The sequence below is a fragment of the Daldinia decipiens genome (assembly GCF_022478715.1).
Source record: "Daldinia decipiens strain CBS 113046 unplaced genomic scaffold F4813scaffold_12, whole genome shotgun sequence".
Lineage (NCBI taxonomy): Eukaryota > Fungi > Ascomycota > Sordariomycetes > Xylariales > Hypoxylaceae > Daldinia > Daldinia decipiens.
This window is the reverse complement of record NW_026054555.1, coordinates 388860-413185: the sequence shown is the minus strand read 5'-3', so window position 1 is coordinate 413185 and position 24326 is coordinate 388860. Positions and strand designations below refer to the sequence as shown.

At 49.0% G+C, this 24326-nt stretch overlaps 7 protein-coding genes across 7 annotated transcripts; 5 read left to right on the top strand and 2 right to left on the bottom strand.

Annotated features, from left to right (window-relative positions):
* The first annotated feature begins 561 nt into the window (after window positions 1–561).
* F4813DRAFT_395569 (uncharacterized protein) lies at window positions 562–3152 on the top strand. The gene is made up of 2 exons (XM_049247712.1): window positions 562–1054; window positions 1204–3152. The coding sequence occupies exons 1-2, from the start codon at window positions 595–597 to the stop codon at window positions 3138–3140; spliced, it is 2397 nt and encodes a 798-aa protein (XP_049100649.1). The 5' UTR covers window positions 562–594; the 3' UTR covers window positions 3141–3152.
* A 1581-nt stretch (window positions 3153–4733) lies between these two features.
* F4813DRAFT_355980 (HET-domain-containing protein) lies at window positions 4734–7562 on the top strand. Its single transcript, XM_049242927.1, has one exon. The coding sequence runs from the start codon at window positions 4967–4969 to the stop codon at window positions 7391–7393; it is 2427 nt and encodes an 808-aa protein (XP_049100648.1). The 5' UTR covers window positions 4734–4966; the 3' UTR covers window positions 7394–7562.
* A 241-nt stretch (window positions 7563–7803) lies between these two features.
* On the top strand, window positions 7804–9429 carry F4813DRAFT_41839 (SAICAR synthetase). The gene has a single exon (XM_049248459.1). It carries the CDS (start codon window positions 8272–8274, stop codon window positions 9196–9198), a length of 927 nt encoding a protein of 308 aa, XP_049100647.1. The 5' UTR covers window positions 7804–8271; the 3' UTR covers window positions 9199–9429.
* On the bottom strand, window positions 9430–11753 carry F4813DRAFT_41838 (uncharacterized protein). Its single transcript, XM_049248458.1, has 2 exons — window positions 11545–11753; window positions 9430–11494 (listed from the first exon to the last, which is right to left on the bottom strand). Exons 1-2 carry the CDS (start codon window positions 11601–11603, stop codon window positions 9661–9663), a joined length of 1893 nt encoding a protein of 630 aa, XP_049100646.1. The 5' UTR covers window positions 11604–11753; the 3' UTR covers window positions 9430–9660.
* Window positions 11754–12993: 1240 nt separating this feature from the next.
* Window positions 12994–16860, top strand: F4813DRAFT_355977 (uncharacterized protein). The gene is made up of 2 exons (XM_049242926.1): window positions 12994–13430; window positions 13503–16860. The coding sequence occupies exons 1-2, from the start codon at window positions 13388–13390 to the stop codon at window positions 16223–16225; spliced, it is 2766 nt and encodes a 921-aa protein (XP_049100645.1). The 5' UTR covers window positions 12994–13387; the 3' UTR covers window positions 16226–16860.
* Window positions 16861–17986: 1126 nt separating this feature from the next.
* Window positions 17987–18506, top strand: F4813DRAFT_41761 (uncharacterized protein). The gene has a single exon (XM_049248457.1). The coding sequence runs from the start codon at window positions 18109–18111 to the stop codon at window positions 18403–18405; it is 297 nt and encodes a 98-aa protein (XP_049100644.1). The 5' UTR covers window positions 17987–18108; the 3' UTR covers window positions 18406–18506.
* On the bottom strand, window positions 18507–20309 carry F4813DRAFT_41760 (uncharacterized protein). Its single transcript, XM_049248456.1, has 3 exons — window positions 20289–20309; window positions 20148–20193; window positions 18507–19933 (listed from the first exon to the last, which is right to left on the bottom strand). The coding sequence occupies exon 3, from the start codon at window positions 19778–19780 to the stop codon at window positions 18608–18610; it is 1173 nt and encodes a 390-aa protein (XP_049100643.1). The 5' UTR covers window positions 19781–19933; window positions 20148–20193; window positions 20289–20309; the 3' UTR covers window positions 18507–18607.
* Window positions 20310–24326: the final 4017 nt, after the last annotated feature.

Here is a 24326-nt window from a genome sequence, read left to right as displayed (position 1 = left end):
ATAACTATTATCCAAAGTTTGATGTCATTACAGACGCACGCTGTTGAGTTATCGCAGATCGGCCGAGCCAGAGACTTCGACAAACGGCCCTCGCGATCCTCTAGCCTCACCCAGATGACCTTTTCATCAACTACTCCACAGAAAAGGCTATGGTTCTCCTATGACTTTCCAATATAATTGAACCAATATGTCGCTACACCATCATATAGTTTTTAATTTACAACCTCCTCGAAGAATCCCACAATCGATGGCCAACGCCGTTCTCCTCGTCAAGTTCGCTTATACAGATATGTATATAAGCAGCAATAACTGTTCTTATATCCGTTTAAGACCCTAGCAGAGTTGTATCAAGGCCATATATTACACTTTTGATAATGCTACTATCAGGTGAGAAGTTAGGAATTGCGGCTTATAAGAATGCCCCTAGCCTATACGTGACGTGAAAGTATAAAAGCGCGTCTCGCTATAGACTGTAGCTCGTTCTCTCCTCCCTTTAACAACTCTCTTCACTTCGCACTTCACCTTTCACATAGCTCTTCGCACAAAACTGCAACACTGCAACACTACACAACTCTAATACATCTCTCATCTGCAATGCCACCAGTCACTCCTACCAAAGCATCGGCTGTTCTCAGTCGTGGGTTAACTAGGTCCCACACCAACATCCCTCCCTTTCCCTCAACACCGTCTCCTCTTCCTCGCTTTTCCTGGTCACCCATCACCCCTGCTACTCCTCCTACCCCTACTATACCCTACAACCCTACTCCCGTCCGCTCTCCCATCTTCTCTCCTATCCGTTCCCCTTTCTCTCCTCTTGCTCCTTTCCCCGCTACTCCTTCCCCTCCCTCTCCCGTCGTCTCTCCTTTCTCCTCTCCTAACTCAAAAGCACCTCCCTCTCCCCTTTCGAAGCTTCTAGTTTCCATGCGTGCCCGTGATCAGAGACGGGGAGCCCGCCGTGGTACTAACCCTCCACCTAAGCCCAAAACACTATGTCCCGGATGTGACAGAGTAAAGATGTTGCTCCCGGCAAAGTGGTGTGGTCATCAAGTAACTCGTAAGTATCTCTTCGTTTCTCTTTATCTCTTTCAGTTGCCGTCAAACTTCTTCCCCTATTTTGCTATTTCATATTAGCCCCTTTCCCTAGTTCATTGCATATCTCTTTTACCTCTTTCTATTATTAAGCTAACCTGTCTCCTCGTATAGCATCTAGAATGAAGAACGGCTTGCGAGTCGTTCGTATTCCGAAAAACTTCCCAAACGACAAAGCTACTTTAGCTAAAAAGGCACGACTCGGCAGACAAACTGGCCAAGCAAAAGCAAAGCCAGTTGCTACTGACTCGACACACGAAAAGAGGACGAAAGCTCCTATCGCTGATCTACCTATTGCTAAAACAGTAACGCCTAAACGCGCTATTGTAGAGGCAAACCCGGAACCCAGCATCAAGAGTTCGCCTCTGGTTCACACTCCTTTCAAAAACCCAGACTTAAACGACAAACCCCTACACTGGTCACCTCGCATGTTCAAGCCCGAGATCGACCGTTACAATTGGACTTGGTCTGATTGGGACTCTCCATCCCGGGAAATCGAAGATGTCACGTACCAGACTACCGATTGGCCCATTCACAATCCTCTCGCCGCTCTTCCACCACACATCAGGGCGAAGTTGGAGGCAATGAAGAAGTTGGAAAAGCTGTTGTTGGAACAGCAGCCCGGCAGCAGCCTCACAGCTGACACCGTTCGCTACGAAGAAGTCGAGATCGCATCGTCATTTTCTTCGGAAGCATCCACTCATTCAAAACATACTCGTTCAACAGGCACTCGCTCAGCACAAGCTCGTTCAGACTCGACGTTATCTTCGGAATTCTCTTCTTGGGTAGACGTGAATAGCCGTCCTTGGCCGCCACACGTCCTCCAAATGTTTAACGAAGGCGAAGAAGAGCGCAAGGAATGGGCAGCAAGGAGACGCAACCAGCCGACCATGTCCCCTCTTTCCGAATCCATTTCGGATGTATACATCCCTTTAGATTCCCCGAAGCCTCTCCGCGAACCCTCCCCAGAACCTGCCCACTCTTCCGGACTATCTTCTCTTCTTCAGCTTTACGTCGAAAGCGACAGTGATCGCCAACGGTGGCAAGCGGAGAAGGAGAAGGAGAAGGAAGAGCAGGAGGAGAAGGAGTTGAGGGAGATGGTGGCGAAGGCGAAGGAGACATATGCTCACGAGAGCTCTTTCGAGGGATCAACCGCTCATTCAAACTCAGGCTCTTTTGCCTCTTACAACTCAGACGTTGCCAACCAGTACGCTCGCTCCATTCAGCAGATCATGCAAGATCTTCGCGCGCCATCTACTGCTGCTCCGGCTCCTGTTCCAACTCCTTCTCCTGTTCCTACTGCTGCCTCACCTATTCACGATAGCCCTCCTAAGAGCCCAACCACCCATTCGGACTCTTACGGCTCTTACAACTCGGACGTTGCTCTCCAGTACGCTGGTTCTATCCAGCAGATTTTGCGGGATCTTCGCGCACCATCTGCTGCTGCTGAGCCTGTTGCTGAACCAACCCCTGCTTCGCCCGCTCATGATGACTCTTTCGAGAGTCAGGACACTCGTTCAAATTCTTTTGGTTCCTATAACTCCGACGTGGCGAACAAGTATGCTGGCTCGATCCAACAGATTATGCGCGATCTTCGTGCATCGTCTGCTGCTAAACCCGCTGCTGCCCCTGAAACTACTTCTGCTCTACCTGCTCACGAAGACTCTTTCGAGAGTCCCGACGCTCATGCAGACTCGTATGGCTCGTACAACTCCGACGTTGCGAACCAATACGCTCGTTCTATCCAGCAGATCATGCAAGACCTCCGTGCATCATCTACTGCTGCACCTGCACCTGCACCTGCACCTGCTTCTATTTCTTCTCCTGCTTCGGCTTCGGGTTCGGCTTCTACTTCTGCTCCGTCTTCTCCTTCTCAGCACTTCTTCGCCAGACGTCAGCTCCCATCGGCTTTCGCCCTGGAGCGGCCAAGGCCTGCGGAAGCGCCAGCAAGAGGATCCGGTTTTGGTTGGAAGTCTCTTGCCTGTGTTGGCGTCGCGGCTGCGGCTGTCGGCGCGGGGCTGGCTTATGCTTGGCTTTCTTTTGCGACATAGTCTTTCTTTTCGGTCGGTCGGTCGGTCGAGTACTCGGTTCGGTGATATATTAGTGAGGCGGTTTTGCAGTGCCCATATGTTGTGTTTTTTTGGATATCCCTTCTTTCTCTTTCTTGTATAAGTTGTCGCAGATGACCGGATGTTTCTTGTAAACTGTTTCACTCGTTTGCATTCTCTCCTTCTCATCACTCTGTTCGTTCCCCTTTACCCATTCCATCCCCTTTCTACCTTGGTCATCATCCCTTTTCGTTCCCCTCTCCCTTCTTCTCCCTTTTCTACCTTTCCCTTCATATGCCCATCTCTATATTCAACACAATTCCTCTTTGGTTCATTTGATCTACATTCCTTTCTCATCCTACTCACCTATGGGTCATTCGTTTCTGGGAACTGCAAAACCGCGGGAGTATAGGGGTCTGGGTATTATGGTGTTGCGAGGGGTATTATTGGGAGAAGGTCATTGGATTTGGATTTTGTTTTGTTTGCTTTGTGTTGGACTGTTTTCATGTGGAGTTTTAGGTTTGGTTTTTGGGTTGGTTCTTGGTTTCTGGTTTGGCGTTTGGGTTTGGCACTTGGTTTTGTTTTGGCGTTCAGGTTTTTGGATGTGTTTTTTTTTTCTTTTTTCTTTCCAAATTTTGCCTTGAGCATTGACTCGGCCTTAGTAGGTGGTCGCTCGTTTGGACTCACCTCTATTTCACTACTCTTCTTCTTCTACTTCTGCTTTTACCGTAAAAATTTGGGTAGTCTAGTGACTATCCTCATGAGGTTTGTCGTTATGCCCCTGTTGATATTATAGCGTATTCCTCACGCTGTCACGGAATTCATAGCTTGCTCTGAGATATCTTGCATGAAGGTAAGCGTAGCCAGACCAGTTTTTCATCATAAATAATGTAGATAAATAATGTAGACTCTTGAAATAAAGATACTATCGATTTACATGAGCTGGTTGGTCTATTAAATCGTCTATCATACTGGGTATCTGTGGCTTACCGGAAAGTATTTGTTCTATATAGGAATCAATATACTATTGGTTGAGAAAGGCTCTCTCACAGCGGCAGCTACTCATCTGCTTCCTCTTCCTCCTTGCCTGAGTCCGCCCTCCGTTTCCGTTCTTCCCTACGCTTCTCCACGATCCACTTCCCAGTGATCTCACCACCCTTTGGCAGGGTCTTCAGGTGGGTGGTTGAGAAAATCCATTGTACATATGGGTAGGAGTAGGAGGTTAGTGGAGATGGATAGAAGCCGGATTGGACAGGGGAAGAATTTGTGTAGGTAAATGGAAAGATGTAACATTAAGGCACTTGAAAATGATATTTTTTATATATAAATAGATGGCTATTTGCTGATCGTGGGGCTCACCTAGGACGAAGCTCGAGACACATAGTGCGACCGGCTCATTAACACTTACATGTGACGACAATATACTCGCTCGGTACCGTAGATGAGTTACATATAAAGGCACATATGTAGTATAAGAGTTCCATATAATGAACATCAGAGTCGGAGCAGATTACTTAGCTAGGTAGTCAAAGCGTACTTTTGGAGATGACTTCGGCATATTAATAGCAACAGCTGAAAGCGGCCCCGGTCCGATGCGCAAGGAAACCAACTTGTTTTGGTCTAGAGTGGGATTTCAACCCATACATACTACATAGTACATACATAGACTGACCTATGCTGCCCTCGTTACGAAACGCGTTTGCATTATGCGAGAGCTGACGAGTCCTCATATAATTAATAATGAATCGCTGCCGAAACTCATTCGTTCTCTCTCTCTTTTTTTTTCCTTTGGTGTTTAACGACGGACTTTGAACGGAGAAAATTAGAAAATGCAGCAGAAATTACAGTATAGGCCGCTGCTTGGCCAGCATGATATTCGTGTCATTCGACTCCTGACGCCGGTGGATGATCCCGTTCACGCTACGGGGCCGGTGCACTGCGAAATCGTGCATGTTGCGCTTGGAGAGGCTGATGTGATTGCCAATGCCGGGAATGCGACGAAGGGGTCTAATGGTACTTGGCCGGTGAGCGTGGACACTGCTGTTGATAGCCAATCCAAGACATCACAGCCGACGGGATTCAACGAGCTCTTTGAGAAGAGCTTGGTAGAACGCATGACTCCGCTGGCCAATTTACCAGTAGTGCCTTACTTCGAGGGACCCAGTTGTCTTAGGGAAAGCCCACCAAAGGTCGGAGATCGTACGGTAACAGCGTGGAACCCAAGCCAGGATGAAGAAGCTAGTCTACCCTGGCGATACACCTGGGGTGATTTCGTCGCCTTATCTTACGTCTGGGGCGACCAATCCATAAGGCGCGAGATAATCGTCGACGGCATACCCGTCTCCGTCACAGCTAGTCTCGAGGGTGCTCTACGAGAGCTACGACACCACAGTCGCATACAACAAGGCTTTTTACTCTGGGTCGATGCGCTATGTATCAACCAAGAGGATCTAGACGAGCGCTCTGCCCAGGTCGCCAAAATGAAGGATATATACCAGGCCGCGTGGCACGTCGTCATTTGGCTCGGCCCTGACGAGAACCGCAGCGATCTAGCGACGCTGGCGCTCAGGTACATGAGTCTCCATTCGGAGGATGAAGATGTCTTGGATAAACTGTATAAGCATGTTGAGTTTTATGTCGTCCGGTTGCCATTTATGCAGTGGAAACATGCGCACACGAGCTTGCGCATACGGAAAGCCGTGCTGAATGCGATCTACCACCTCCTTGCTAGGCCGTACTGGCGTAGGCTTTGGATTATCCAAGAAGTTGTCCTGGGGTCTCGAAACTCACCTGTTATTTGTGGCAATAGCTCCATCTTGCTAAAAGATATCTTCAACGCCTTGAGGGTGATGAAGGCAGACGGCGACGCGCTAGGCCAGTATATAATCTTCGCCGCAAAAGGGTCGAGTAAAACCCACCAGAGATGGAATTTCGTAGCCGAAGACACGTACGGGATCTCAGAGAAGCTGTGGGAGCGGCCGATCGCGATAACAGCGCTCAAGTTCTTCGATCTAGATTTATCAGCACTGCACAACGGCGTATACGACTGTCTACTCGTCAGCCGCGAAGCTAACGCCACTGACGAACGCGATCGGGTCTACGGTATCCTCGGTCTACCGCAGATCGCAAACACCATCCAGCTCATTCCGGACTACAACCGCACGGCACCCGAGACTTTCATCCTCTTCTCGGCACGTCTCCTCGCAAGCGGCAACGTAAACGGTCTCCGACTTGTGAACAGCCCTATCCCGGCGATCGGTACTCGGTACTACAAAAGCACGCACTTCTCCCGCCCGCGCTCGCCGAAACTCATCCACGACCACCGCGTCGTGCACCGCGGCTGCGAGCACGGCTTGCCGTCGTGGGTCATCTGCTGGTCGTGTCCGCGGAACCCCGCGCAGCCGTTCCTTGACCGCACTCGGTCCTTATCCCTTCTGGCGCTCCCACCCACAACGCCGCGCATCACAGATGATAACGTGCTTATCGTCAAGGGCGTCGTGTTTGACACGATTACCACCCTCAGCGCCTGCCACGCCACCGAATCCGATAAGTCGTACCCCCGCAGCGCGCCCGAGCCCCCCAAAAGCGCGTACGGTGATCGTGCCGCGACGCGGGAGGCTCTGGCACGGACACTAACTGGGGATTTCGAATCCAAGAGCGACAATGCCAGCGACAGCGAAAACCCGGACCTCGACAACCCGTCCCTAGCTACTGCAGTAATGCACCCCACGATCTGGGACATGGGCATCAACGGCATCGATAACAATATCTTCGGCCTGAAGGACTTCTACCAGCGCAATCGCGCGCTCCAGCTCTTTGATGGGTGGACGCTGGATTCCCTGGTGCGCGACCTAAGTAGGAGCGCGGATATCGGGAGGAGGGTAAAGGAGTCGGCGCGGGCTCGGCCTAAGATATTGAGGGTTACGATGGCGCATCGGGAGGCACTGACGCAGGCTATGCGGGCGCTGGGGTGGAGGAGATTGGTAGTTACCAGCACGGGGTTCTTGGGACTGGTGCCGGCTGCGGCTAGGGAGGGGGATGTTTTGGCTGTGGTGGGCGGGTGTGATGCCCCGCTGCTTTTGAGAAGAGTTGGCGGTGATGGGGTCGGCGACGGAGTTGAGGAGAAGGGGGTTGAGATCGGTAAGGGGAGATTTCAAGTCATAGGCGAGGCGTACGTGCATTGGGTTACAGGGCGGGAGATACAGGAGCGGGTTGAAGGGGGAGTGTGTAAGGTGGAAGATATATCCATTTGCTAATTAAGCATTTGGGGAGGGTGGCTGTTATTGTTTTTTATAGCATAGATACCATTATTTATACCCAATAGGATGGGATAGCATATATGTGGTGTTTGGTTGTTGAGAATGGTTGTATGAATACCCCTATTTAAAAGCTATGTAGGTAGGTAGGTAGTTACGGTGTCGAGTGATGAGGATATACATTAGAAGACATACTTTAAGTCTTAATTTAGGTAAGCACCTAAGTTGACGGGATCTATGTAGGTATTTGAAACATTGTAAAGGTAAAGTCTAAATACTTTACTAATGTGCCTACCTCTGTACGTAGGTAGGTATATTAAGAGTACATGGATACCTGCACATGTTTGCGACGCTAATGAAGCTGTACGATTGATTATGTGGGAGATAACAACCTCGACTTTTTCATCATTTTTCATCAAACAACAACATGTTCGATAATATTATTATTACTTGCCTATTCTATAAGATTATATATCTAACAAGATGCAATTAAGAAAAAATCATATATAACCGCTTAATAGAATTTAAATTTCCATATCCCATATCCATAAGTAGTCACACTGACTTTATGAAAAAAGACGCCGATTTGCTCCGATCCAAAATAGTTCAAGCAAAAGTTTTCGAGAAAACGCTTCGTCTAGGGTAACGACGAAAACAGCGCACCAATCAATTCGCTCATTTAATCGACTTACAAGATTTAAGTTACCTACCACCACCACCACCACCACCACCACCACCACATTATCAATTATCATACGTTGAGCGCATCGCCAATCCGGATCTCGTAGATATATATAGGTTACCTACCTTATAAGGTATCCGAGAATCTAAGGATTAAAGCTAGCAAAAAGGAAAGGAAAAAAAAGAGAGAAGCGAATATGGCTTCCAACAACGTCCTCACAGAAGTGACTCTGACGTCACTCCCCAAGCTCGCCACGGGCAAGGTCCGCGACCTATACACCGTCGACGACAACACCCTGCTATTCGTAACCACGGACCGCATCTCCGCCTACGACGTCGTCATGAAGAACGGCGTGCCCAACAAAGGCGCCCTGCTCACCCTCCAATCCGCCCACTGGTTCAACGTCCTGTCGCAAAGAGTCCCCGGCCTAAAAACACACTTCCTCACCACCGACGTCCCGCCCGCCGTCACCCCCGCCGAGGCCCAGGTCATCCGCACCCGCAGCATGCAGGTCCGCAAGCTCGCCGTCTTCCCCATCGAGGCCATCGTCCGCGGCTACATCACCGGCAGCGCCTGGAAGGAATACCAGGCCCACGGCTCCGTCCACGGGACCCCCCTGCCCCCCGGCCTGCGCGAGTGCGACGCCATCCCCGGCGGGCCCATCTACACGCCGAGCACCAAGGCGCCGCTGGGCCAGCACGACGAGAACATATCCCGCGCCCAGGCCGCGGCCATCGTCGGCGACCAGTACGCGTCGCGGATCGAGGACCTCGCGCTGCGCGTCTTCCGCGCGGGCCAGGAGTACGCCGCCGAGCGCAGCATCATCATCGCTGACACCAAGTTCGAGTTTGGCCTGGACGAGGCCGCCGACGAGGTCGTGCTCGTCGACGAGGTGCTGACGTCCGACTCGTCGCGCATGTGGCCCAAGGACACGTACGAGCCGGGCCGCGACCAGGAGAGCTTCGATAAGCAGTTCTTGCGCAACTGGCTTACGGAGAACGGGCTCAAGGGGAAGGACGGCGTCGAGGTGCCGGAGGATGTGCTCAGGGCGACTGGGGAGAGGTACGCCGAGGTGTTTAGGAGGTTGACTGGGAAGACGCTTGAGGAGGCTTTGCAGAGCTGAGGTGGGCGTGGGCGCATATGAGATTAAAATTTAAGGCGCGAGACACGCAGCAAAAGTAACCTGGACATTTCTCGGACGTCTAGGCAGTGAGAAATAATTGCATAGGTACCTGCATATCCCTCACTCATGTTACAATGCGAGATAAAATCGTAGAAAATGCGATTAAGCTTTATAAAATGAAATCCCACCCCCTTATTTGATACCTAGATTGAACAAAATCTTACAAGATATAGAATAGGAAATTTCGCAGCAGTTCGTAACCTGAGATAGTGGAGTCTTCCAGTCATAAGAACACACTGAAGATTTAGGCCCCATTATGCCCTGCTATTATACAAAGCATTTCCGGCGACCAATGCTCCCTTCCATGTTAATTTTCGGTTCTTTTCCCAAAAAAGAGCAAATTGGCAACGGTAGTAATAGACCAAATACAAAAGAAGTAAAACTCTACCAATACCCCTAAACCTAAGCAGAAACCGACATAGGTGTTAAACCAGGCGCCGCCACAGTCGTCATCTCTGCTGCAGCGGTATCCATAGCCCTCGGCGCACCAGCAATATGCGCCGCCTTACCCTCCTTGAGATGGGCACACGACTCCGAACACGACGTGTCCCCACACTGCGAGACCTCGAGCCCGATATCAGCCTTCTGGCAGTTATGCGTCTTGCACTGCTTGACGCAGTCCTGGAACTCCTTGCTCTCGTGCGCGCCGGCCTCAGGCACCGTCTTGACGACCGGGGGGTCAGGCCCGGGGTGGTCTGCTAAACGGCCGGGCGCGGAGGGGACTTTGACTTTGTGCGCGCTGACGCCGGCGTGGGCGGACTCTTTGAGAGACGCGCAGGCGTCGACGCAGGAGGTGTCGCCGCATTGCTCGATGTCGAGGCCGACGCCGGATTTTTGGCAATTGTGCGTTTTGCATTCCTTGAGGCAGGCCTCGTACTCGCCTTCTTGGGCTACGCCTTTGACGGGTACGGATTCGTGGCCGGGGGCGAGACCGTGGTGCTTGGGTGCGCCGTGGGTAGCGGGAGCGGGAACAGGGGCAGAGGCAGGGGTAGCAGCCTTGATGGGTCCCCCTTTGACTTCGGGAACTTCAGGGACGGCGGCGACGACAGGGACCTCGGCGACCTCGGGTGTAGGAGGTACTTCAGGAACTGTAGCGACAGTGGGGACATCAGGCACGTCAGCCACGTCGGGTACGTCGCCAGTCTTTCCAGGCTGTCTGGCTTGCCTGGTGATGATCATAGCCTGTCCTTCCTTGTACTTGGCGCACGACTCCATACACGAGGTATCACCACACTGAGAAATAGAGATTCCAACTTCGGAGTGTTGACAGTTATGGCTCTGGCATTTCTTCATGCAGTTCTCGAAGGCCTCATTGTGCGTGGCGGCTGCTACAGGCTTCTTCGGCTTAGGAAGTGGTGTATCGGCCTTCACGCGGTCGGCAACAGGGCGAATATGCTTCTTCTGAATGCTCTTGCTGTACCTAGACTTGGACGACTTGAACTTGGCGCATGCGTCTTCACATGAGGTATCGCCGCACTGCGAAATGGCGAGTCCGACCTCAGAGTGCTTGCAGTTGTGAGTCTTGCAGCTGTTCATGCAAGCGTCAAAGTCCTCGAACTCGGCACCGGCAGCTTCATGTACGGTCTTGGCTGGACGTGGGTGGGTGAACTTGCGATGGGGAGGCATGGGAGGTGGCGCCGGGATACTCCTCCCACCGAGGCTTCCTAAGAGAGACTTTCCAAGACCGCCAAGAATATCGCTATCCTTCTTCTTGTCATCGTCGCCATCGCAGTCTGCTGAACATTTCTTCATGCACTGCATCTGAGTAGCCTTTCCATCCTCGTCGGCGCAGGCACTGATGCAGTTACAGTTGTTAGATGCAGTGGGGTGGGCAGAATTCGAAGCTGTAGCAGTACCAGAAGCCGAAGGAGTAGGAGTAGGGGTAGGGGTTGAAGTCGCTTTCGCTTTTCTCCCTTTCCCAGCGCGGGGCACAAGAGGGTGGCCGGTGGACATAGCATTGCCAACGCTAGTTGCCCACGACATGACGCCTGCGGAAGCCCCATTGAAGATGGTAGAGGCGGCATGGTTCGAAAGGTCGGACAACTGACTGGGGCTAATCTGTCGACGCTCGACTTGGGTCATTTGGCTGTTCTGTGATGTCCCCTCCTCAGCCGAATCAGAGTTCTCGACTTCCATAGCCTTGGCGATTGCCATCAATGTGTTATTGCGAAGTACGGCAGAATCAAAGACCGGGGAATCATGAGACTCTTGCACGCCAGTCATTTCTCCTCGTGGCCTGGTTCTGTTAAACGGCGAATCGCAAAAGGGAATATGAAGGCGACTTACGCGATGGGCTTGGCCATCATAGCCGGGATGAGAGCCGCGAGAACGACTTGGTTCCACATATTGGCGGTAGACTAGCTGATCAACTTATCTTAGAGCTGCTATATTTGTACTAAAGAGCTTCCTTCGCTGCTGCTCTATAGTTCAGCTCCTTGCCAATTGCCTTTGTGGTGAAGATATTATAACCATGACATTACGGGATCGCCTGCTTATTATATACGTATCTGTTATGTTATGTTGGTACACCAAATTTCAAGGGGAAATCAGACATGCTCCAGTCTCCCCCAGACCATGGCGCCCCTGTAGTGACGATCTAATCAGCTCATAAAATAAGGAAAATACCATATTGCGGTGGTCTTGCGATGCGAAGGGCACATCTTTCTAAGACAGGTAATGTTATCAGTGCTGAGATATCCCTGTTGGAATCGCACTGTCTCAGGGAGCCTAGCTATAACGAAGCCAGAGAGGGAGGTCCATCTCCAAACACACGTTTTCCCCTGTATATCCATTCCATCGCAGGAAAGATCGAGATTTGGCGAGGGATATTAACAGTTCCTCAGAACGTATTGTTATATGAAGGCCCTGCCGCATGCCTGACAAAGAATTCTCCTTAATGGTATTGAAATCAGATCAGATTTTTTGAGTCTCATTACGACGAGAGATTTCTTCAAGTCTTAGGCGAGACACATAACAAGTATTCATTGTTAGGTCCCGATGGCTCATAACATCCTGGTGTGGCTTTTATACACTCTTCGGTTTAAAGTTCCCTAAGCCTTCGCATAAATTAATATTAGAACTCCCTCGACACATAAGCTCATGCCAAGGGAGGAAATTGAAGCATCAAATACGTCGCTGTGACATAATCGAATACTCATATAGTCAAAATTGTGACTGCAGAACCGGCCGCCAGTGAGTTTGAGCCGTATAGTTATGCTATATATTATATTTGAAGTTGGGATTCATCTCACTTATTGGTGTATGTCGGCGTTCGCGGTGGCGCAAGTGGCTTGCAGGATTTATACATCCCTATCGAGCATGCATGATTATCCGTAGATCAAGCTATCGTGATCTAATTCTGTATCATGTATATTGATACTCGATAGTCGTTAATCGTTCCTACGAGACCTCTTTAGATCTGACTTGTCCTAGGCTGTTCCTGGTTTTGTAAGAGTATGACAGCGCGACAGGAAGTGGGTGTTTATAGGAGTTAAAGAAGAGAATTGAAGCATGAACCAATAGGTAAAGGTGAAGAAATACATCTGGGTGATGTAAGCTGTCAAGTGCTGGCTAAGTTGCTAAGAGGTAGCTGCCAAGCCAAAATGCCCCACACAAGCTTTTGTAAATGGGCCAAGCTTTGCTAGCAGTTCCAAGGTTCCCACTCTTATACCCCTGTTCCACTGCCCCCCACCGTTAGTATCCAATTCTTTTCTACACATACAATCACTATTACAAGTCTCATTTATGAGTTATAGTTCACCAGATATTCTTTTTTATATAGGAAAAATGATATAAGACGCATCTAGTATAATATAATATTTTACATTCATCGGTCCATTTACATAGATATATATCTATAATCTATGGTTTCGTCTAGTTATGGGCTTCGTCCGGCGGTGGCTGGGGCTGCCCAACCTCACTGCAAACCAGCCTCTCGATATGCAGGATGAGATGGCCCAACCTCCAACCATATTTCAGACTTTGTATCTCTCCTAATGTACTCTTCCGTCTATCTCTACCTAAGAAACACCAACTCGTGCTACTCGTACTACTGAACAAACAATTGGTCAACTTGTCCAAGCGGAATTGTCGCTATCGCCTTTAGCACGACAAACCGACAGGACGAAGCATGAGTTCCCACAACTACGGCCCCGACTACGTCGAACTAAATCGTATGCCAACCTACTTATATGCTTATTCTTATTCTTACATCATTTCTCTTTAGCTTACTCTTGTTTTCTTAGGACCGAACCCTTCTTATAGAGTCAACATATCCAATTCTGACGCCTCTCCCCCGACAACAACGTCACAAGTCACTGTCGTCCACCATCTTAACTCGCGGCCTGGGCCCGGCACGTCTACTCAAGAGCCTTCGCCTCCATCTTCGCAGCAAACCGTTGTACCCTATGCGCCCACTCCTCCATCGGCTCCTTCCGCTCCTTCAGAATCCTCCGAGTCAGAGATCTATGGCCCGGACCGACTTTTCGGGCCCCCGCTAGTGGTACCAGAGAATGCCGATCGCTCGCTGATATCAAGCCCGGGTGCGCGCTTCGACCAGCCACAATATCCGGCTATGGCTACGTTCCGAGATATCACGTCTGCGGATGATTTTAAAGATGATCTCACAAGAGCTGCCGGTGTTGTTACCCCCGGAGTTGATGATGGTCCTTACATTCAATACGCTTTAGATGCCCTTACTCGAGATCGAGATGAATCAGGATACCCTTCCTCTAGCAGTGATGAATCAGCCCGACCACCGTATCACTTTACACCAACTGCGGTCCCGAGCCCCTTCAGACCGCCCTCGGTACAATTACCTCCGCAAGCGACCAGAGGCAACAATGATCCTCAGCAATGGCCCATAGTTCCAGGCCCTCGTGTTATTGCTCTGCCCCCGAATACCACTGCAGAGGATTTACGTCAGGGATGGCCGGAGCGGCAGCGTCGAGCAGAACTAGCAAGTCAACCTCTTTGGGACGTAATTCCGGATACTACCGACGAAAATGAAGCTTTTAAAGCTCGTATTAGACCCATTCCTCAAACACACGATGAGCGCCTCAAACTAGAAAATAGACCGCCGGACGAAAAGCTTCCCCTACCACGAAATTTAGACCACTGGCAGCCCCGGTCAGATCTACTGATCGATTCCGAGACGGGATTACACCATTGTGGAAAAGCCCTACAGTATCAAGCACCCCTAACACTGAAGCCTTGGGTCCTACGGTCGCAATCGCTGTTGCTTTTGGGAATGCTGTGCTTATTGATGGTTGCGGCTCTCGTGTTCTGCGCTGTCTACTCCATGGGCCGCAACGGTCTAACGCCATACGCCGGTACAATCTACGGTGGCCAATACTTCCTTTTCCGAATGCTGCCCCAGCTATTGGCGATAATTATCCTAATATATGCCCAATGTGTTATTAATGCTGCGTTCTGGGTCTTGCCATTTTCTAACATGGCCGCGGATAATCGTAATGAACGACGAGATGCTGTATTTTTGCCTTTATTCCCCAAGTCGTTTCTCTGGCCCCAACTCGTTGGGAGCTGGAATATTTGGATACCCATATTTAATGTTTGGCTTTTGAACTTCACAATCCCGCTGCAAAGCAGTCTCTTCACTGTCATTTTCGTGGACGGGACTTGGACCTGGGCAACAGTACAGGGTGTAGCGTGGACGTTGGTGGCACTATATGTGTCCTTTCTACTAGCACTGGTCGTGATGGTGGTGTTCTGGCATCGGCGAACAACCGGGATGATGCGACCCTGGAGTCTTCGAACTTTAGCAGATATCATTTTCCTCATATCCCAAAGCAATTCGTTGCATCGATACCGCGGGCTCGAAACGGCAACAACGCGGGAAAGCATGTGGCAAAAACTGGGTGGAACTGCTGAGAGGCTTGGATTTTGGTTCTGCCCTGAAGCACCAAAAGTCGGAACGTGGTACGGCATGGGAGTATCGACCGGCGCTGAAGATATTATAACTGAAAAGATGGATAATCCAGGATGGACCAGTCAACAAGAAGCCCCCTTAGAGGCTGGCGAGCAACCCCTGAGCCCTAGTATCCGTTACCACTACCTTCCGTGGTGCTTTCGAGATGGTCAGATCATTTTCTTTGCCGTTGCATCTTCGATTCTTCTGCTCGCTTTGATCATCGTATCGTTTGTCCCTGCCACGGATATACGCAACGGGTTCCTCCCTCAAATAAGCCCTGCTCCTGTCACAGGCGCATTTTCGGCAGCCAACTTCGTCTATTCCTTTGTCCCTTCGCTCCTCGGACTCATCCTATTCCTCATGTTTCAGTCTCTAGACCTAACATTGCGGATCCTAACCCCGTGGGGTGAGCTTGCACGCCCGGAAGGTTCACGAGCGGAGACCTCGCTCCTCTTGGACTACTCCACCTGTCTCCCTTTCGAGTCGACTTACAAGGCTTTGAAGAACAAGCATTGGCGAGTAGCCGTTGTGTCTTTTCTATCCGTCTTTTTTGCCCTTCTACCTGTCTTGGCTGGTGGACTGTTCATGGCCCTAACTCCTCCCTCCGGAGGAGCACGCATGTATCCCAATGTACCTGCTTTCGCCATTATTCTTGCCCTCCTATTCCTCTACGTAGGCGGGCTCATCTGCTTGGTGCCTAAGAGGCAACAGTTCTGCCTCCCTCATGCCGTCACCTGCCTAGCCGAGATCATTAGCTTTTGTTGCGACGAACAGCTGCGTACAGACGAGGCGTTCGACTTGCACATGGTCTTGGAGTCCCATGACCTCGCCGGGAAGCTTGATATCGGTAAGGACTGGCACAGACAGGGCCGATGGGCTCTTAGCGCCGGCCGAAATAACGACGAACGACTCGGCATCAAGCGCTACAGCAAGTACACCGTCAATCCGAAGAAACTGCGCGCTTACGACAAGAGAGCTAGAGGCCAGCTTATTTCGGCGCCTCTGCCTCATAATAGCAGTTCACTGTTCAAGCGCTAGGTTGTAGCGGCTTTTACATATTACATATTATTTTGCTATTTAGCTTGTACATATTTCTTATTTTCGTTCAACTACCAATCCATTTTACCAACGGATTTAATGACGACAGATTGATACGCTGTATGCAGAGTATGGAGTAATGGGATCACGGACATCATGGTGTTTACGGCTAATGGATTTACGGATTATGGATTATGGATCACGGATTACAGATTATGGTTACGGGGTTTAAAAAGAAGTTGTGGATAGCGGGCCAGTTGGCCGCGAGGTGAATGTTGAATGGTGAACGGTGAATGATGAGGCCTTTGGAAGTGATGGAAGGCCTATTTTACGATTCCACGAGATGAAGACAAGATTGATACACCTTGTTGTTGAGAGATACCTTTTTTCAGGAAATTGCATAGGCGACTACTAGAAATGAAGTCGGGAGTTCTGGAACTGAGAGCTACTTTGTTTGAGTTATGTTGTATCAACTTGTGAATATTTGCTTCTGATATGCGAGGAGTATCTCCAAGTGACTACGCGATGCTATTGCTCGAGTAGAGGATTACGTGTGTAGAAGACGTCGTCCCCAGAATATTTATGTTTAATCTCCGTAGACAGATACTATCTATTCAATAGCAATCACATAACCATCGCGGTTCACCAACTAGCTAGGTTAGTGGATATAGCGCCGTTGTCCACGACGATAGCGCAATAGTATCTATATGATCTCGGTCTAAGCATAGGTAAACTATAAATAACCAACCTAACACATGTATATACGCCTCTCCATGTGGCTATGCAAGAGTAAGCGGATTAGACATATTAGGTTATATAGCCAGTTGATGGTAGATAGGTATATATATTGGGTGCAGGCATGATATACATAAACCAATAAACCCCATACCAGACACCTAGTTGGTAAATAACATCGTACCCGTTAGTACGACTATCAACACGGACAAATAGACAGGCCCCGTCAAGTTACCCCGGCAATACCTACCTAGGTAGGTAGGTAGGGAGGGAGGTTCAAACAAGGGAGAGGAAGAGAAAACGAAAACGAAAGAGAGGAAAAAATGCAGGCTGGTCCCGGCGCACCAGCGAAAATCCAACGGTGCGGTTCATCGGCTCGTGATCGAGCGATTGTGGGTGGGTAGCTGTGTAAATTCCAATTTCGGGTCGTTGTTTACTTGCCACTACGTCGGTATCGATCTTGGTATTATGCGGTTGATGACGGCGAAACGGGTGTTTTAATAAATAGGTACCTACCTAGGTACCTTACCTGGCATAAAGAAATGATGAATTTATAGGAAGGAGACGATGATAGGCTGGGCAAGTAAATATTTACTTTAGCAACAAGACAAATATATATATTAGATACTCTACGAACTAGGTTAGTTATATGCACCATTTACAGATTATCGAAATTCTAGAATACTGATTTACTTGAACTACCTAGGTACCTACACAGTAAAGCAAGCAGCAAGCCGTTTATCCGGGGAAAACGGCAATGCAGAGACCATTGGCTACCGACATATGTATGTCTTGTCTGGCAGGTCTGTCTATCCAACAGGACGGGACTAATTACTGCAATATTCCCAACCTAAATATAACCTCGGACAAGCTCGTAATCAGACAAAGCGGTAAATTAGCATAGCATGTACGTGATGCTTGTTTATATGTAAACTACCTAGGTTACGTAGTAGGTAAAGTAAGGTAAATTTGATGTCTCAGACATCCCACATGGTTTAGAAAAATAAAAGTGGTAGTATTGTACACAGAGTAATAATAATGGAATGCAAGTAAACAAGGAGAGAGAGAGAGAGAGAGAGCTTCGTTGATCGTGTGGATTAGATAGAAATGAAATGGAATCACTAGACTTGAGTTTTGAATGATATTGAATGTGGAAACGCCCTCGTGATCACCGTCGTACCCCTTTTTTCATCGCTGTCGCCATCGTGGTCATTATCGTAGCGATACCGGAAGTGAGGGATCGTACAAACCCCCCGTGTGCTGTTTTCCTTTACCCCCCTTTTTTTGCGCCCCCTCGCCCGAGCGAGTTGTATGCTCTAATCAACATATGTAACGTGACAAGATTCGTAGTCTCCAGTATCGTACCTCTCATACCCCTCTCGTACCACTTTTGGCGTGTTGGTCGTATGCGCCTTTCATCTCATCGGCCGCTGTGTGCTTCGTGAACATCCTCGTACGAGTTCGTAGAAGTCGGGAAGTGTGATAATAACAAAGAAAATGACGTTTAAAAAGCTCGTGTAGAGCATTGAAAAAGCAGGCAGACTGTTCCCGGATAACCTCTAGATGGATACAAAAAAAGGGGGGGAAACATAAGTAGGTGATACAGTGATGTTGGCGTTTTTCTGCTTTGATGTGTATGAAAAATGCTTAGCGACTCTTTAGTCCTAAAATGCGACCCAAGCTACCTCCACGTTTGCGCTTCTCTTTGTCCGAGCCGTGGGCTTCCGAGTCTTCGCTCCCGCGTCGTCCACTACTGCGTTTCTCGCTCGCACTCTTCTTGTGGAACCCACGGGCAATGCGCTTCGTAAAACTGTTGCTCCCCATGTACGACTCGTGATCTGAATCAAACTCAAACACTGAAATGTAAGGTTCAACTTCTGGCCGCGAAGCAGGTTGAAATTCCGTCGTTGGCGTCATTGCTGGTGAGCTAAGAGGCGATAAGGGCATCGCTGAATTGTGCTGCACGCGGCTGAACGAGCTGTTTTTATCGCGCAGGCTGAAAGCTGAAGACGTCGGGCGCAGAGCCCTTGGGGGCGAAGGTGGGGGGTAAATTGGTGATACAGGAACAGAATTTGCAGACGCAGGTGCCATCGGCATCCTAGATATAGGAGGAATAGCGTGATTAGGTTGGAGGTTGTGGTGCGATTTGCTAGGCTTGAGGTTCACAATCGACTTGGCTGGTTTTAGAAATTGCCGCCGAGGAGATGAAAGAGGAGCTGCAACTAGCGATGAAGTTCGTGGAGGGAGTGGATGTCGCAAAATACTATTCGGCTTCTGCTTGGGATAGATGGAATACGTGGGCGAGCCATTTCTCGTCACCGGACGTGGAGGCGACGTCTGAGTGGCAGAAGTCTCGCATGAACCTGTAACCTTCTGGGAGGATGCCTCTGGCTTTGATACAGCAATTGTATCATCCGTCTCACCCGTCTCATTAGATTCGCGTTTCGAAAAACCCTTAGGTAGGCAATGCGGCGTCTGTGACGCTCGCAGAAGCACGGGATATTGTTCTCCAGGACCAGCTACACTATCGGGCCAAAAGCTATCCCAGAGTTCACTAGCTGATGTGTTATAATCCTCGTCGAATGAAGTCTCCGAGTCGGATGAGTCTGTCATTCCTGGCATAGAGCCATTCGACGTCAGTGATGATCGTCTATTATCTGACTCATGGCGACGTAGGTGCTCATGCTCATCCAGTATAGGATAGGAGAAGGTGTTCGTAAGGCTCGACCTTCTTGGCAGCCTTGGTATTGTGACATCTGGCGAGTGATCCCCTCCATCAACTACAGCTCCTTCTTGATATGAGTGGTTGGCGAGCTCCATGATCTCAACTGCTCTAAAAGATCGATCACGATCAGAATACAACTTTGAGTCCCTATGACGGATATTCACAGTTTATAGAGCAATGTCGAGAGGAAGTTGGTGTGATCTTAAGACAAGCATACGTCGAAAGAGCAGAACATTGGTCTGCAGATCCTGGCAGTCGAGGGCAGGATTAGTAAATAATACAACGAAGAAAAAAGATAGGCCGGAGGTTAGAATGTAAGTCAATCATCCAGCCATAGGGATGGCCGTATTTATCAAAGATTAGCACAACTCCTTGACTCGCGTCTAAGCCCGAAAACACCTAGGAGACAGAGCAGGGTAATGTTTGTGCAGAATGCATAACAGCAAGGGAGACTTCAAATACCTTGTGTGTGAGTGAGATACGTCTTGCATTTTAGTTCTTATTCATGCTGTTCCAGTCGAACGGTACGCTACGTCAGAGACTAGGGAAACGGAATGCAACTAGGCACTGGATAAAAAACAACTATGGTACGGGAAGACAAACGGACTTATCGGGAGCTGTCATAGTAGAGGTGAAAGTCCCACATCCGTACATTGGTGGCGGGAGCGAGAAGAAGTAAATTGGGTGATGCAGCATTATCTTGCATTCTACTCGGCAAGTGTAACAACAAGGGCCAGAATATCAATCACAATGTGGCTACACCTATCCACCCAAGCCAGCGAGGGGTGGCAGAACAAACAGCAGAGAGGGAAGAGGCATGGAATCTCTTCCGTATAGCGGAAAGAATGTATCAGGTAGTACCATTCCAACCACCACGAGGGTACTCGGGCCTACCATCGGGTATCATAGCAGACCCCTCTAAAGTGATGGATAAAAAAAAAACGAGGAGGGAGACGCGTAGGGAGCGCTGCCGACTCGTCAGAAACGCGCTTGCGCTTCAAGTTGAACCTGCATGGCCGAGTTCGATTCTGCCTGCAAGCCCAAGTTGCACCGTGTTGACACGGAAGAAAGTGATAATAAGCTATGCCGCCGCTTTATGCACTTGTCAATATTTGGCGACGGCTATAGGCTTGATAATTCGATATTGTGCTTTAGGTATGCTGGTATCGACCTGTGCCGTTGTTTTCTAGCTCAATATACCTCCCAATATACCTATTCGGTCTACAGTATCCGTGATTCACTAAGCGCCGAGACATCGGGGCGATATCGATGTCATAGCCAACTCCTGTAAAGCACCGAATGCTTGTATTGTAGGAGGCGATTAGATACTGTAGGTAGGTATGTATTCCTTTTTGAGGCTCCGGGAGATCGACACCCTTTGGGGTATTTGATATTGCAGATCGTCCAATAGTTCGGGTTGTGTACATACATATGCATATTAGTGCTTCGCGAGACTGAGCAATCGGTTTGCGGGTTTTAATTGTAATCCCGCCCCGGGCTTGCTAGTGAAGAAAAAAAGAAGAATGGAGGTTGTGAACGAGGGTCTTGGCTTTTGAAGCCGTATCAAGCATCAAGCATCAAGCATCAAGCAGCGGCTGGGCGGACCGGCCTTGAAACATGCGGGAATAGTGTATACGTCTCCGAATTAACAGCCTATAGGGGTAGCGTAGGGGTAGCGTAGGGGTAGCGCATACATAATAGCAAAGAGAACTGAGATCACTTCTCATACGGCTATGTGCACTTGATCGGGAAGAGATATCATACCCACGGAGCATACCAAGTCAACTAACTAGGTACCATAGAGGGTAGCCCTCGATTGATGCAGCAACGGAATAGGGAGCAAGCAGCGATGAAGGAGGGTGGGTTAGAGTGGATTGGAAAGGAAAGGGAGAGAAGAGACGGGAAAGGGGGGCTCGGGCTCCGGAGCCCAACCCCTGCTTTCACCGTCCCGGCGGTCTTTTAAAGACCTGCGCCCCCACGGCAAATCTATCCACTGAGGCTGAAACCCACAGGGCCCGGAGCGTATCCGCTGCTCAGGTTTGCATTTATTTACAGTCAAGATCCCGAAAATGGGCATTCTCGAACTAAACACTAATGCAGCTTTCAAAATCGACTTGGAATCGACTTGGAATAGGCTTGAGATCGAGAGGCTGTTGAAGCCAAGCAAGTCTGGACTGCAGAGCGAGGCCGCCACTAATCTTGGAAGACGTGAGAACCCGTTCTATGTTATGTGATATTGGCTTGGTCTATTTAGACGGTGAAAGAACTTGATTCTCCGGGATTCGAAGACTCGGATTCTCCGTAGACGTAGAGACGTAAGAGATGTGGAGATATAGAATTGTGCAAAGAATAATTCTAGCTCGTAATGGCTCGTAATGGCTCGTAAATATGTTAAGCGTAATTGGCGAGAATTCGGAATTCTATGCTGGAGATCGACATTGCGTCCTGCAGGTCCATAAAGTCCAGCGGTGCCAACCTCACGGAACCGGACCTAATTGATCGCCTCCCGCAACACAGTGGAAAGATAATTGCCGACAGCCGTAGCAACTTTGTAACCTCTCGACTTTGGTTCGAGGGACCCAAAGTCTGGGGTTCACGTCAATATTCGCTGAGCATCAGCGCAATACAACATTCGTCAGTGTACGTTTTTAGAAATATGGAGGTCGTGGTCGCTAGACGCATTTTCTATCTGCAGTATGTCAATATTCCGAAGACTTCGCCTATTGTTGTCTGCTGCCAAAATTATTATTCCAAGGCAAAGCGCCGGGGAAATACATGGCTGATGGAGTTTGAAGCTCTCGTTTACTTTTTTATGTATTTATTTCCTTCTTTCTTATTCACGGGAACCGGATGTTTCGTTCCTAATTGACTTGAATAAAGCAAAGTATGGAGATTAGTACGGGATGTGCGAGGCAACACATTTCGACTAACATTTTATCTGACAAGTCGTAGAATTCGTATATTCGTATAAGAGTTGTATACAAGTCGAAATGAGAAATGAGCGGTTGGCTGAGATAGCCTACTGAAAATATGGGTACCCCCCATGAATGAATATAGCTACCGTATGCTGTTAGAAGCATAAGTACCTAACGCAAAGATACGCAAAGATACGCAATCCGTCTGCACTCTGTAAGTGCAACTGCATGGATATCTATCGGTACCTTTAATCGGTACCTTTAATCGGTACCTTTAATCGGTACCTTTAATCGGTACCTTTAATCGGTACCCCAGATAAGCAAGAGCATATGCAGATCAAGCTTTCCCCCCCCCAGCCTTATTGCTTCCTAGAATATCCAAATATAGTGCGCCATCCCCTAAAAGGCACTTCTAAATCAATAAATCCGTAAAGGCCACAAGGATGAATATGCGAGCACCCTTTAATATTGCTTCTCGCTTGCCTTAGGTACACAGGTATTTTGTACGCGTTTAATTCGTTTAATTCGTTTAATTCGCCGACGATCCGATTGCACCGCCACGAAAATCTAATTACCTACTTTACCAAGTAAAAGAAATGTGGGAAAACTCCTTTTATTCGTTTTATATGAGTACCTACCTACCTAGATAAGGGGTAAAAGTAAAACTGGAACTGCTTGGATTAAACTGGACAATAATTTTTGTGTTTGTTTATGCAGCGCCTAATACGATGCGCGTCATCGGCGGTTCCCACGCTTTCTCATCTGCCAATACATCCATACCTACATACATCCGTACATACATCCATACATTGCATACATTTTAAAATAGGAGTTTTGGGTCTTGGGAAGCGGTCCCGACAATAGGGGAGGGAGGGGCCGAACTAAACACCATCGAATTCCCGAGAGCTTGCGGACTTTCCATTTACCGCCCTTCTCTTAGAGGGCTCTATTAGGTACTTTTGTAGCCTACCTAAGCAGTTAAGAGGAAATTGCCGTTCGATACGAAGCCTCGAATTCTGCAATCAGCTCACATCATGCACATTAAAAGAACTACTAATAACAGTTTTCTCTTGGGTTCTTGGGTTCTCGGGTTTTTCTTAGACTGTCAGACTGGCAGACCGGGGCTGGGCATGGCTTTAAAATATAGACACGGCATGCTAACCCAGTTAAGATCTCTTAACCTGAACCCATGAAAACATCCCATCTTCTGGTTGGCTGCCTGGCTTCCAGGTCCTGAACAACGGGGGGTTCGGGGTTACATATAACCGGCTCTCATATCCAATACCTAAACGCTGTTGTGGTAATTTCAGGAAGGTATCTATGTATCAAAACTACCACGTCAAGCCCCTGAGCTATTTTCGGCTTCAGATTGTCACGTTATCTCCAGAACGGTTGGATAACTCGTCACTTATGTAGAGTCGTCACTTAGAGTCTACCAAGTCACAATACTAAGTCAACAACGACAGCATCGTCATATCATCATATCGACCTTTATCTATGCACTATCAGAGACATGCCGCTGAGTAGATCTCAGACAGCATGGCATTATCTCCTTTTACCCAACAAGCGGGCTAGAAACCCCTCCACAACATGCAGGCGCCATCTTGAGAAGGTTAGTCCCTCGTATCCAAAATGTGACGAAGCCGGGTCCCATCGTGGCCAGCGGAGCCGCTAAGGAAGCCCAGCCCTGCATCTCCTTGATGGGCATACTTCCTAATTGGCTAAG